This window comes from Nuphar pumila, chromosome 13, assembly GCF_984573655.1.
Source record: "Nuphar pumila chromosome 13, dmNupPumi1.hap1.1, whole genome shotgun sequence".
Lineage (NCBI taxonomy): Eukaryota > Viridiplantae > Streptophyta > Magnoliopsida > Nymphaeales > Nymphaeaceae > Nuphar > Nuphar pumila.
Window position 1 is genome coordinate 75,742,669 of NC_143261.1, and position 12,751 is coordinate 75,755,419.

The 12,751-nt window shown below is 38.7% G+C and overlaps 1 protein-coding gene across 2 annotated transcripts; it reads left to right on the forward strand.

Annotated features, from left to right (window-relative positions):
• The first annotated feature begins 203 nt into the window (after positions 1-203).
• On the forward strand, positions 204-12,256 carry LOC149818752 (uncharacterized). 2 transcript variants are annotated; one of them, XM_089984032.1, is made up of 9 exons: positions 204-1,235; positions 1,337-2,454; positions 3,928-4,018; positions 4,187-4,344; positions 4,451-4,502; positions 10,091-10,173; positions 10,322-10,415; positions 11,162-11,376; positions 11,482-12,256. In XM_089984032.1, exons 1-9 carry the CDS (start codon positions 698-700, stop codon positions 11,857-11,859), a joined length of 2,727 nt encoding a protein of 908 aa, XP_089840158.1. In that variant the 5' UTR covers positions 204-697; the 3' UTR covers positions 11,860-12,256. The 2 variants fall into 2 exon arrangements, with proteins under 2 accessions (XP_089840158.1, XP_089840157.1); XM_089984031.1 differs by having other exon boundaries at positions 11,162-12,256.
• Positions 12,257-12,751: the final 495 nt, after the last annotated feature.

The window sequence follows — 12,751 nt, forward strand, 5'->3', positions numbered from 1 at the left end:
ACACACAACACCCTTTCGTTTGAGAGCATGAAACCTTTTTTTGAAAAAGGTTTTGTAAGAAAAAGAGAGGCTTATTTCAAGAAATTTAGAAACATGAAACCTTTTTTTGAAATTAAGGGAAAACTTTCCTTTAAATGGATTTTCCCCAAAAAAATTACTGTGCCTTGTTCCTTTTAGCTTGGGAAACGCAGCCACAAAATCCCACAGGGCTTCGTCCTTCACCAGAAATCTATTTATCGCACCCTCTCTCTCTCTTCTTTGTGGGGTCATGGAAGACCATCCGTTCATTTCATTTCATTTCGTTGGGCCTTAGATCTAGTTTCCCTTTATACCAGATCTGCCCGTTCGTTGGAAAGAGGAACAGTGAGAGGGAGACGCGTCACCACCGAATGCGTAGTCTCAGGCCTTCCGGTGATCCTTCCAAATAATTTCTGCGTACGCTTTTTCTGTTTGCTTAATTTTATTCTTGTTATACCTCACAAATCAAGCCCATAGTCTTTAGAGGGAGGGAGAAACAAAGAGCAAAGGATTGGGATTGGGGGAGGCGTTGTCATGGTACTCTCGTCGTCTCTGTGATCTTCCATTGACTTGAATCGATTCGATCTCGAGAAAGAGAGAAAGAAAGAACTTTCTTTTTCTGCAGAATTTCAATCGTGGCGTTCGGCGGAGCAGGGCATTCATGGGAATGCCCTGAATAATGAAAGATTCATCCGACGATGACGAGCAGTTCTTCGAGTCACTCGATCGGATCCTCTCGACTTCCGGATCGGAAACGGACGAAGACGATCACCAACATCAGCGCCATCGTCGTTCGTTAGCACCCCTTTCTAACCCCTCTCCTACCACCACGACAATGGCAGTCTCCAATTACCAGGTATGGATTTCGGAGCCGGAGTCCATCCAGGAGCGGCGCAAGCGCCTCCTCCAGCAGATGGGCCTCGGCGAAGACAGGGGCCTCCTCAGGATGAACAGCGGCAGCTTCCCAGATGGAGAATCCGTCTCTTCCCTCCCTCCCCAACCCTCCGGAGAACCGTCCGACCCCGCCGCCCTTCACCAGCAATGCTCGACCAGCGCTAACGATGCCAATTCGGCCGGGGACGTCGCTAGATCCGTCTCCTGCGAAGAGCTTTCCAGGCGAGAAGAAGACTCCGTCATCCCTCCTGTTGCGGCTTCCGACATCGCCAGATCCAGGTTCGATGGTGCCGCTGCCGACTGCGTCCACGAACGCCATCACAGTAAGTCGGATCATACCTGCAGCCTTGACATTCTAATACTAATTTATCCATTCCATGATTTGTGATCATAAACATTGTCGTCCTCATTTTTCATCTTCTAGATGATGCTACTACTACGGATAATAACCATTCCGATAAGCCGCCCACGGGCCAGTTTGCTCCCTCCAAACATTCTCACGAATTGCAGCAGAAAGGAGGCCTTCTTGATGATCACACTTCGCGGTCCAGTCGCCGCGGCATGACCGTGGATGGAGGAATGCCTGACAATGAGCATGGTCTCCCTCGAGATTATAGCAACCGCAGGGTGGAGGAATCGTCTGCATTGGAGTATGAGGATGAGGACAGGATCAGGGATGCGTTCTGCATGATCAGGAACCTCGACAATGGAAAGGAATTCATTGTGAACGAGTTTAAGGAGGATGGCATGTGGAACAAGCTTAAGGAAGTAGAAACCGGTAGGCAGTTGACGATCGAAGAGTTCCAGATGTCTCTGGGCCATTCTCCTCTCGTCCAAGAGCTGATGAGGCGTGAGGGCGTAGAATCCGCAGGGAAGAAAGACGACCCCGAATTCGCTGCCAGTAAGGCTGGGTTGAAGCCGAAGAAGAAGGGAGGATGGTTCAAGAGCATAAAGGTTGTTGCGAACACGGTGACCGGCCACAAAGAGAGGAGAAGCAGTGATGAGAAGGATACATCATCCGAGAAAGGCGGCAGGAGGTCAAGTTCTGCTACGGATGACAGCCAGGACGTTGCCTTTGTTTCTCCTGAGAGGACCAAGGTTAGGCAGTATGGCAAGTCCTACAAGGAACTCACAGCGCTTTACATGAGTCAAGAGATACAGGCGCACAATGGTTCTATATGGAGCATCAAGTTCAGCCCGGATGGGCAGTATCTAGCAAGTGCAGGTGAGGATTGTGTCATTCACATCTGGCAGGTGATGGAGTCCGAGAGGAAGGGTGACATGATTGTGGAGAAGCCGGAAGAAGGGAATGCAAATCCTAGCTTTGCAGCAAACGGTTCCCCTGAACCAGCATTGGTGCCACCAAGTATAGAAAATCATGCAGAGAAGAAGAGGAGAGGAAAAGCATCTGGAAGTAAGAAATGCACACACTCAGATCATGTCGTGTTGCCAGACAATATATTTATGCTCTCGGAAAAGCCAGTCTGCTCTTTCCGTGGTCATCTTGAAGATGTCCTTGATCTATCGTGGTCGAAATCCCAGGTTTGCTGCCGCTCCACTTGTTTGTATAATTGAGTCATGTCATTTGGTTGTCTCCACTCTTTCCTCACTGAGTTTGACTGGTGTTTCCATGCAAGCTTCTTCTCTTATTAAGTGCATCGAACATCTTTTCCTCCTTATAGTAGTTCAAATCACTCTTACAAACCACTAGGGCTTAAGCTAATCTGGCTACCTCTCATTTAGCACTTGTGAAGTACCTGCTTTGTCCATTAGCAATTTAGCATTTAAACATCCATTTTCTGTATTGGTCTTTTGGATACGTTTAAGCTTCTTTCTGGTTCTCTTCTTAGAATTCTATGCTATTCGCCCAGATTTCAGTATGTTTCTGTTATTTATGTGCTTGTGATCCGTTTCAAAAGTACGATGACTTCAGCATAGACTTTGAGTTCAAAATCTATTTTGTGTAGGAGACTTCACCATTGACTTTGAGTTCAGAATCTATTTTGTGTAGGAGACTTCACCATTGATTTTGAGTTCAAAATCTATTTTGTCTAGGAAAATAGTAGCCATAGCCTATATGACATGAATATGACTATAGGGAAATGGGATATGGCTATTTTGGTGAAATTTTAGCTATATGGGGTTCCAATAATTCTGACATAACAAACGGTCTCAATTGCACACCTAGTTTGTTTAGGTGAGAAAAATTCATGGGAATGATTTTCTTGCTCAATTGAGATGCCTTGTTCCTTGACCCCTACAATGGAGGGGCAAGAAGATGGCCACCTTTAGAGGTTGCAATTAGGCAACTTTCACCTTATTAAAAGATGGAATACTGTTTGGATGGATAAATAATCCTCTGGTTTAAATACAACTATCTGAAAACATGCAAACCTCAAAAGAAGCACCAAAACAACTTTTGGAATCTCTGGTTTCAAAAGAACTCCTCAGTTTCTGATATAACCTTGACCTGTTATTTTTGTGTTTCCTCCCTGCTTAATCTCTGTTGGTTTAATTGATTTTTGTAATATAATTAATTTAAGTGTGTCGTCATTGTGGTTGTATTTCTATGAAATTATGTCCATGTTTTGTAGGTTCATGATGTGGGTGTAATTTTCTGTTGAATAACACTTTCCACATTAATCGCGGCAGCAGCAGATACATGCTGCATAAGAACATGAGAAATCTCTACCATGAACCAACAATAGAAGCACCTATAATTCCAATTTGGTGCCATTCTTTGGTACTTTTTTTGAAATTACACTTCTGAAGGGAAGGAGAGGATCTTAGGGGGGGAGTGCACACTCCCACTCCTTTCTGCTTGCTAGATGGTCAACTACAAAGAAAATAGTGAATGATTATCTGGAAATGTCTATCTCATTTGTTTCATGTGATGCCTTTTTTTCATTTTTCTACCTCCACCCTGCTTGAATATATCGATGCAAGGATGCAGTATTAGTAATCTTGTTTGTAAGCAGTGTGCACCATGAAACTTACAATTACTTGCATTTGCAGTATTTGCTTTCATCCTCGATGGACAAAACAGTTAGATTGTGGCATATGTCTAGCAATTCTTGTCTAAAGGTGTTCTCACATAGTGATTATGGTGAGTTCCACAATCTTAGTGTACTAATAACTTGGGGTCCTCTAAGTTATGATTGTTTTCGTTCATCTCAAGAAAGAATAAAAGTTGTTGGATTATGTACATTTGAAATGCATATTTTGCTATTTGTAGACTTGTAACACTGTTTCCCTTGGATGTGTTGTGATGCAGTAACATGCATCCAATTCAACCCTGTTGATGATAGATATTTTATTAGTGGGTCTCTAGATGCAAAGGTCCGAATATGGAGCATACCAGATCGCCAGGTTGTTGATTGGAGTGATCTACATGAAATGGTTACTGCTGCTTGCTATACCCCTGATGGGCAGGTATTGTCATTTACTGAGCCTTTCTTGATCTTTATTTTTCTTTGTTGCTTTAGTTGATGTTGATGTATGTATTGATTTTATGATGCCTATTCTTTTCCTTTTGAAGGGTGCATTGGTTGGTTCTCACAAGGGAAGTTGCAGGGTATACAAAACTTCAGGTACAAAATGGTTTCTGTTTGAAGCTCCCAATTTTTTTCTTTCTTCACTGTTCTTACTTTCAGGGATTTTTTTCTTTTTGTTTTCCTAGTTTCTTTTCCATTAAGAGGCCAATTTCTTTGGACTGTAGCTAGGTAATTAACCAAATGAAACACCTAACTTAGGTTTAGTTCATGTTAGGATGTTGGTTGAAGCTTGAGAATAGGTTAAAATGATCACCTCTAATTGCTATTTGTAATTTTGTATAACTCATTTTTTGGAATATCTGATGGATAATTCATAGCCAAGGCACTGTTTGTCATTATTTTATGTATTTCATGCATTACTTGCCAAATGCTGTGGATGGTTTTTTCACTTTCTACTGTAGATACCTCTTTATTGTGTCAAAGCCTATTGACAGGTTGTGTATGTGGATCAATGGTTCCTTGAAGTAGGGGTATCATTATAAGGTTTGAATCTGATTGACATGCAGTCTTGAATTGCTGAAGCTAATAGATCTGATTTTCTATTTAAGCAAAGATTTTGAGCAAGTCATATAGAATTGCAGATGAGGAAACAAGAACTGAAAGAGGAAGAGCTATCAGAATTCAAAAATCGCACAAAACAACTGGCTAGATGAAATAACATATGTAAAATATGGTCTGTAAATATAAGTGGTTTTATTGAGTTAGCATTCAGCTTAATGCATCTTGCTTTAATATTTTTGAGACAACAGTTGAAGTTACTGTCTTTGTAGTGAAGGAGTCCGGTATCATGAATTCAGGGAGCCACTAAGTATTACTGTAATAGTGTACCATCATGGTTAAATTTCTGGGCTATGATTAAAGAATGTATTTAGCCTTTGAATTTTTTGCTTTTCCTAATTCAAAGAGAAGCCTTCTATGTTTTATATCTTCTGTTTTGTTTTCTTTTGTTTTTGTTTGTGTGTGGGTGTGTGTTGGGCCTGTTGGCTGAAAAAAACCTTTTAATGACAAAAATTGAGTGGTGTGTGCATATTTAACCGAAGCTATTGAAAGCTCACATCAATGAACACCTTTTGCTTCCTTTGAGGCGAGGTTACTTATCACTTGATGCAAGCCCTTGCAAATCGATAATTTACAGAACTTGCATATCAAAGTTAGATCATCCATCTGACCTTCAAGAACTTATAGTATTTCCATGCTGAGTCTTCATCAGGTAGACATTATGTCATTAATAAATCTAAATACCTCAAACAAAATTAATTAAAACAAAATATCATTACATGAAAAAGCTAAAATGTTTTGTGAATCACAAGAGTTGCAATATGTAATTTTACGAAACACATGATGCTAGGACCAAAGGTCATGCAAGGTAGAGCTCAGAAACACACACATATATATATATATATATATGTCGTGTATCATTTCAACTTAATTATTTTCTCTGTTTATTGCAGTATTCGATTGCTTAAGATGGTGATTGGTCATCTTTTTTTTGAATCGGAGATGACCTCTGATAATTTTTTTCGAACGCTGCTTGTGCTTTTGCATTTTTTTATTATCTTCTATAAAGTTTACAAGAAGCTCAACAGTACACAAATATTGGTTGGAATATGATGGGTTACATAATCGTGTGGGAAAGTTGCAATGTACCAAAACATGATATTTTAATCTGTACAAATTATTTTATTCAAGCCTGACCCCTAGTCAACTGGCTTGTAATATCTCTATGCTGGATCATTTGGGCAGCATCCTCCACCCTCCGTGGATCTGATAGGGTAAGATTTCAAGGTCTAAAGGTACAAGCACAGGTGATTTCTGGCAAAAATGGGTAGATCAAGGTTCAACCATACCCTAGGGCTCAATTTTGAGTTCTTTGAGAAAAAGGGGATTAAAGGCAAAAACATCAAAAGAAAGGAGCTTACCCTTAGTTTTGCGCACTTTGAAGCCCTTTTTGAACTACCATCACTGTGGGTGCCATGCAAAACACCTCCAATCAAGCTTCTAGGGCTCGGTCGATGTCCTAAAGTAACTCTATCTACACATGTTGCGAGCATTATACTAAGAAATATATTACATGTCAGTTCCTTTTCACACAATCTAGGATGGAGCATAGCCTAATTTAGTTATTGGTTAGGCTAGCCTAGCTCATCCAAGCTTGAATGACATGCTAAAAATTAAATTAACTTAGTATTTGTGTAAGTGCTACAAAATGCTAAAGTAACCGTGTCAGTGCTGATATTTTTGGTTTCTAGTGTTGGATGCTTCTACATATAACACGCTACATGATGTATGGGATACATTTTATACTTTTATAGATATTTTATGTTTTCTATGTTTTTCTTTACATTGTAGTAGAGCTCTGCACTGGCAGTCAATATTAAGTATTATCTCCCTGTGTGCATGTGTGCACAACATACACAACCCAACACCCACACCTATATGTCATAGCTTAGTGGAACTTGATAAAGAACTAGGGGAAGCAACACACATTAAGTTATATGGCTTGGTTCAACATGCTTTTATTGAGCATGCCTTTTGCATATCATAACAAAACACCAAATAAGATCGAGGTGCTTTGAAATGGCCATATGGTCTACTGTTCACTTCAGAAATGAGTTTCTTTTGGGGAAACAAATGATGTTTAGTAGGTATTTGTTTAATAAAATCTGCAAATGGTGCCTATGGTTAGAGTAGAAGGCAAGAGGACACAAGAACACTTGTTATTGCCTTAATGATGTGCACTCCAGCATTAAAAACATGAATCAGTTTACAGTTTTTCTTGTTCTATTCTATTTGGTAAACAAAAAAAGGAAAGAAAAACAGTCTCCAATTAATGAGATTTTCATAATCTAAAAAATATAATGTAACATCCCACCTTATTTTCCCCAATTATAAACCTTAATTTTACTTTAACTATAGTGATTTATTTTAAAGTCGAACCTAGGTCCTTATCTGTTCAACTGTTGTGAAAGGTGCTCATAACGGGATTTTTTTTTAATAATTAAATTATGAAAGTTTTTTCTCTTAGATATTTGACACAAAGTAGATTTTGAGCGGTGTAATTTTGGACACATTTGCAAAACTTTGAAATTTGTATTGAAACCCTGAAGTTGACTTTTAATCTTTCAGGAACTTGAATTTTTAACTAATTTTATTGGATTCAAATAAGGGGTAGTTGCTTATTTACATATATTATCTTAAGTAAATGGAGAATAAAAAGAATGCAAAAATAAATGATGGCATAAGTTAAAAGGTCAAGGGTAAAATGGTAATTTTGACCCATGGCCCAGTTCGATGTACCTCCCCCCTCTTCCACCCCAAAGGGGTATGGAAATGGAGAAAAGGAAGGAAAAGGGACTAAGGAGCGGGCATGGGGATGACTTGAGGAGTTCAGATAGCTAGGTAAGTGATTAATTGTGGTTTTAATAATTAGGATTGCCTTACTTTCTTACGAGAACATTAGTTGTACTTTTCATAATTAAAGTTAGGTTTTCTTAAAATTAGTTTTGTAGCTTAGAAGTTATGGCTTTCTAAAATTAGGGTTGTAATAGTTTTGTAAGTAATTAAGGTTTTGACTATTAAGATTGAGTTGGTTATAAATTGTTTTCCTATGTGGGATTAGTCATAGTTTTCCATAATTAGACCTAGATTTTCTTAAGTAAGCTTCATTAGACTGGTCGCTATAATTCTCATAATAAGGCCGTCATAAGCTAATTTCTTGTAAGTAATTGATTTCTGTTAGAGCTTCTGAATTTATATTACTGTTTTAAAGATTGGTCTTTTGCTTAAGTAGGTATTAGTAATTAATTTGAGAAACTCAATAATATTTTCATCTTCTATACCTTTCTCAAATTGCCAGTTTTCATAAATCATAAAGTTTTATTGTTATTAAATGTGGTTTGACAACCTTCTTCAAGTTAAATTGATTTTATGTTCTTGAAAAGCCATTAGATTTTCACGATTGTTCAAAAGTAAGTAGCTCAAGCTCTTATAAGTTTGGTCATTGTATTAGTTGTGCCCACATATCGTTTTTTGTTTTGCTATCACCCTCTTTTGTTGTATTATTCAAAAAATCAGATTTAGCATTGAAAATCAAATGAAAGATGCATTTAAATGATTTGAAAAATGCTTCATCAAAAGAATGAGTATTTGAAATTGAAATGTCCACTCACATAAATGCAAGTGGAGTGCTAGCTGCATGGCATCGACCCCCGACAACCTTACTAAGTTATGGACCCTTTATTGAATAAGAATAATCAGCCCATTTGGCTTGTCATTGTTTGGATTATTCACCCAGTTGACTTGGTCCTCGAAAATCATGTGACCCTTTGTTGTAGTCAATAGGAAAGGTGAAATCCCCCACCAACGATTGACCCATTGGAGTTTTTGAGAGGGATACGGGATCTTTGGTCCCTTTTAGAATATCTAATGGGTGGTGGAACCTGCCACCACTATTGTTATCGGCCTATTTGAAATACAAATTGATTTTATCAGCTCAAATAAAATTCAGATTTATCAACCCTTCAGATTTTTGGTGGGAATGTAAATCGGATCTAAACTAAAATGTTTTCTAAAATATTAATGGAATAAGAAAATGTATAATTGTAATGCATTTGGAAAACAAGTTTTGTGAAATTGCATAGTAATTTGCAAAATGTTTTAAGATCTATTTTGTTGTCTTTTATATGTACCACATTTTAAAAAGCAGATTTTGGTTCAAATCGAGTTTTGCAAAAGTAATTTTAAGATTTATTGTGTTGACTTTTCACAGATGTCCCTTTAACTGTTTCTTTGGAAATTAAAAAACCTAATTATTGAGGTTGTAATTAGTTGCTTACTGAGCATTATAGCTCATCAGTTGATTACTATTGTTTCAAAGTGAAATTCTTGATAGAGGTATCAAGGGTTTTGAAAGGCGCTCACGTGATACTATGAAGAGGGTATCAACAAGGGAGTCATGCATCTTAGTTTTATAGTTGAGTCATTAGTTTGTTTGCCTTATGTATCTAAAGATATTGTAATTGTCTCATAACTGTATTTTGGCTTGCATTAGAGATTATAATGAAAGTTGAGTTAATACGTAGAGTTGTAGAAATGCTATGTAAATGCTCATTTTCTTACTTCTTTTTCAAAACTCTGTCAGGTCTATTTAAGACCTGAAGACAGAAATGAACAGCTTGATAGGTACTCCTTAAGATATGAGTAATTATTGGTCTTGTTTTGGGGCGTGACATATATTCTCATGATAGGCAGATTTCCTGGCAACATCTGCATAATTGTCTGATGTTTGGTTCTGTGTTCTTACTTCTTAGTTATCACTGGTTAAGATTTAGAAAATCAACGTAGAATTATTCTTGTTTTTTGTTTTGTTCTAGACGTTGGTCAGAGTCGTCAGATTGCGCACTTCAAGATCTAAATGTCAAATAGTTAGGTCTTTTCTCTGAGAGAGATGATTCTGTTTTGTGCTAATGATGTTTTTACTCTTTTCAGTCTGTCCAACAAAGATGATTTTGTTGTGGTGTCACATACGTGAACGATGCTGATTTGCCGTAGCCATCCTTCGTTTTGACTTGAGTGGTATTCACCTAGTGCATCTTCTAATTACTCATTTTCATCTTATTGGTTAGGAAATAAGCTGCAGCAGGAAAATCAAATAGATGTGCTAAATAAGAAAAAGAAATCCCAGGGAAAGAAAATTACAGGTTTCCAGGTATTAGTTTGGCTTCTTCTTTGGTTGCCACATTTATGATCAGATATTTTCTCCGTGAGTTTTTTCCTTTGTAATTTTGATGCTGATATTTGCTCTGGATTCTGAGCTTTGCTTGTTTCTTTGTTAACTGATTAGCATGAATTAACAGTTTTCCCCAGGGAATTCCTTGGACGTGTTGATCACATCTGCAGATTCACGGGTCAGGATTTTCGACGGTGTTGATCTTGTTCATAAGTTTAAAGGTACTTGTACAATTCATAGTTGGTTCTCATAGTAACACCATTGATAGAACTGTTTGTGATGCTGTAGGCATAACCTTTGTTTTTCTTTTTTGTGAAAAAATAAGGGTGTAAAACAAAAATTAGATGCAGGATTGACATAGTATCATACCATGTAAAACTGGTATCAAACTCGTAGGAGAAAGGAAAAAGAAGAGGATGCTGCAGTGAGGGGGAAGCCTCCATTATAGTGCATCTATAGTCTCTCTCGTTGTGGTACATTTATAAACAAGGCATGCATTTAGTGTTATATTACAAAATACCACTACCTGTCCTATATGTCCTGATTGCTATTAATATTACAAGAATACTACTGTTGAAAAACTGAATTGCCCCTCAACTATTAAACCAATTACTCCCTAACACATCAATACATTTGTTTTTTTTATTTGGGGGGGTGGGGAGGGGGTGTAGCGGTGGTAAAACTTTGTCAATGACAAGACACATCCATTACCAATGATGAAACTTGTCACCTTCAGCTTTATGATTGCATATGCATGTCTAGGCATTTGACTAATACTTTCAAGCATGAGATCATTGCAATGTGGTGTAGTATGCATTATTGGAAACCAAAGGAGACTTGGCAGCTAAGAGTATTAGATCTATTATAACCAAGACTGCTGGTGGTGATTGGATGACACTGCACTTTTTTGACTTTAGGACGTTGCACTTTCTTAAGCTACTTGTTCATTTAAATTCACTGGTTTCAGGTTTTCGCAACACAAGTAGCCAGATAGCCGCATCTTTTACAACAAATGGCAAGTATGTAATCTGTGCAAGTGAAGATTCACATGTTTACGTATGGAGACATGATGCTGAATCCAATGGTCCGACAGCATCAAGGGGAAACAAAAGCATTACCCGCTCATACGAACACTTCTTCTGTCGAGATGTTTCAGTGGCTATCCCATGGCCCGTCAACAAGGTAACCGATCAAGCTGTCAGTGAGCCAATCAAGATTTCAACACGTGAAAATGGGAGAGCGGGGATCTCTTGTAGGCCCAGAGCCTCATCATTTTCCTTGTTGCAGATTCCGCCCAAGCTTCCAACTTTTCAAGGTGGCCCCCGGTCACCTATACAAAGCAATGAACAAGAAGGCATAATGGTCGGGAATCGTGGCGAAGCTTGTAACCGTAGCAGTCCGCTTCCATCACCACACGGTTCAGGCTCAACCAGTAATTTCTTCTGTGATAGGGGTACAGCAACATGGCCCGAGGAGAAGCTTATGACATACGATAAGCATGGGAGTCCGCCCCCCAATTCCAGACGATGCGAAGGAGGTACTGATGGTAAGCCGGTGCAAGCCAGCAGGCCCACGGTGGCAGCCTGGGGACTAGTGATTGTGACCGCAGGACTGGGTGGGGAAATCAGAACCTTCCAGAATTTCGGTCTTCCTCTTCGGATTTAAGTACATATTTGAGTGCTCGTGGAAATGTACAGGCTTTTCATACAACTACGAAGATTGCAATTTTTCAGAGTTTCACCTGCCGCCTCCATGCTCAATGTGACTGGAGCATCGTGCATGCTGCTTGTTTGATCGTTTGTCCTCCATCTGGGACATTAAGAGTCTTGTTATGTGTATGCTACATGAGTCAACAGTGTATAAAGTGTTCCAATACAAGTGTAAAATAATAATATAATGGACAGAGTTAACTGAACATCCCTAAATTCTCTCCTTAAGGAGCTCTTGGTTTGCTGGTTGTTTGTAAAGGTTGGGCGCCTCTCAGACGCCACATATTGTAGATTCTCCCATTTGTAATTTCACATCGGCATTGCTTGATCTACAAGATGATATATGGTCAGCACAAGGGCTTATTTTCAAGGGGCAGATTGTAAAAAAAACAAGGTTTGTTTACCGTGGATTTGAACGTTATGGTGATGGTGTCCCTTACTGGGCATGATGATTATGCTTGAACCAGTGATGCAAACTTTGAGAATGAGCCAGAGAATTCCCATTTGAAGCAACCAATTGGCATATGGAAATGCATGAAAGCGAGTACCTTAATAAGGTTTGCGGCTTCTTCCATGGGACAGGAATGCACCTTAATAAGGTTCATCACGAAGAGATGCATGTGAATGCTGGACTACTTACATGGATCATACGGTACTCGTTTTGAAGCAAAAACGACTAAAAAGACGAGAATTATAAGGATCACGTGCATAAGGTGAGTCCGGATCTGGTGGAATATGATTGCACAAAAAATAATATTGCACCTGATCTTTTCACGCATAAGGTCCAATAAAAGGTTAAACTTGCAGCTACCTGATTTAAGATTAAACCACTATAATATCGAAGGTTG

Coding starts and splice junctions, on each gene's coding strand:
- LOC149818752 (XM_089984031.1), top strand. CDS start 698: ATGAAAGATTCATCCGACGATGACGAGCAGTTCTTCGAGTCACTCGAT. Junction 4,503..10,090: donor CAGGGTATACAAAACTTCAG/GTACAAAATGGT, acceptor CTTATTGGTTAG/GAAATAAGCTGCAGCAGGAA. Junction 10,174..10,321: donor AGAAAATTACAGGTTTCCAG/GTATTAGTTTGG, acceptor ATGAATTAACAG/TTTTCCCCAGGGAATTCCTT.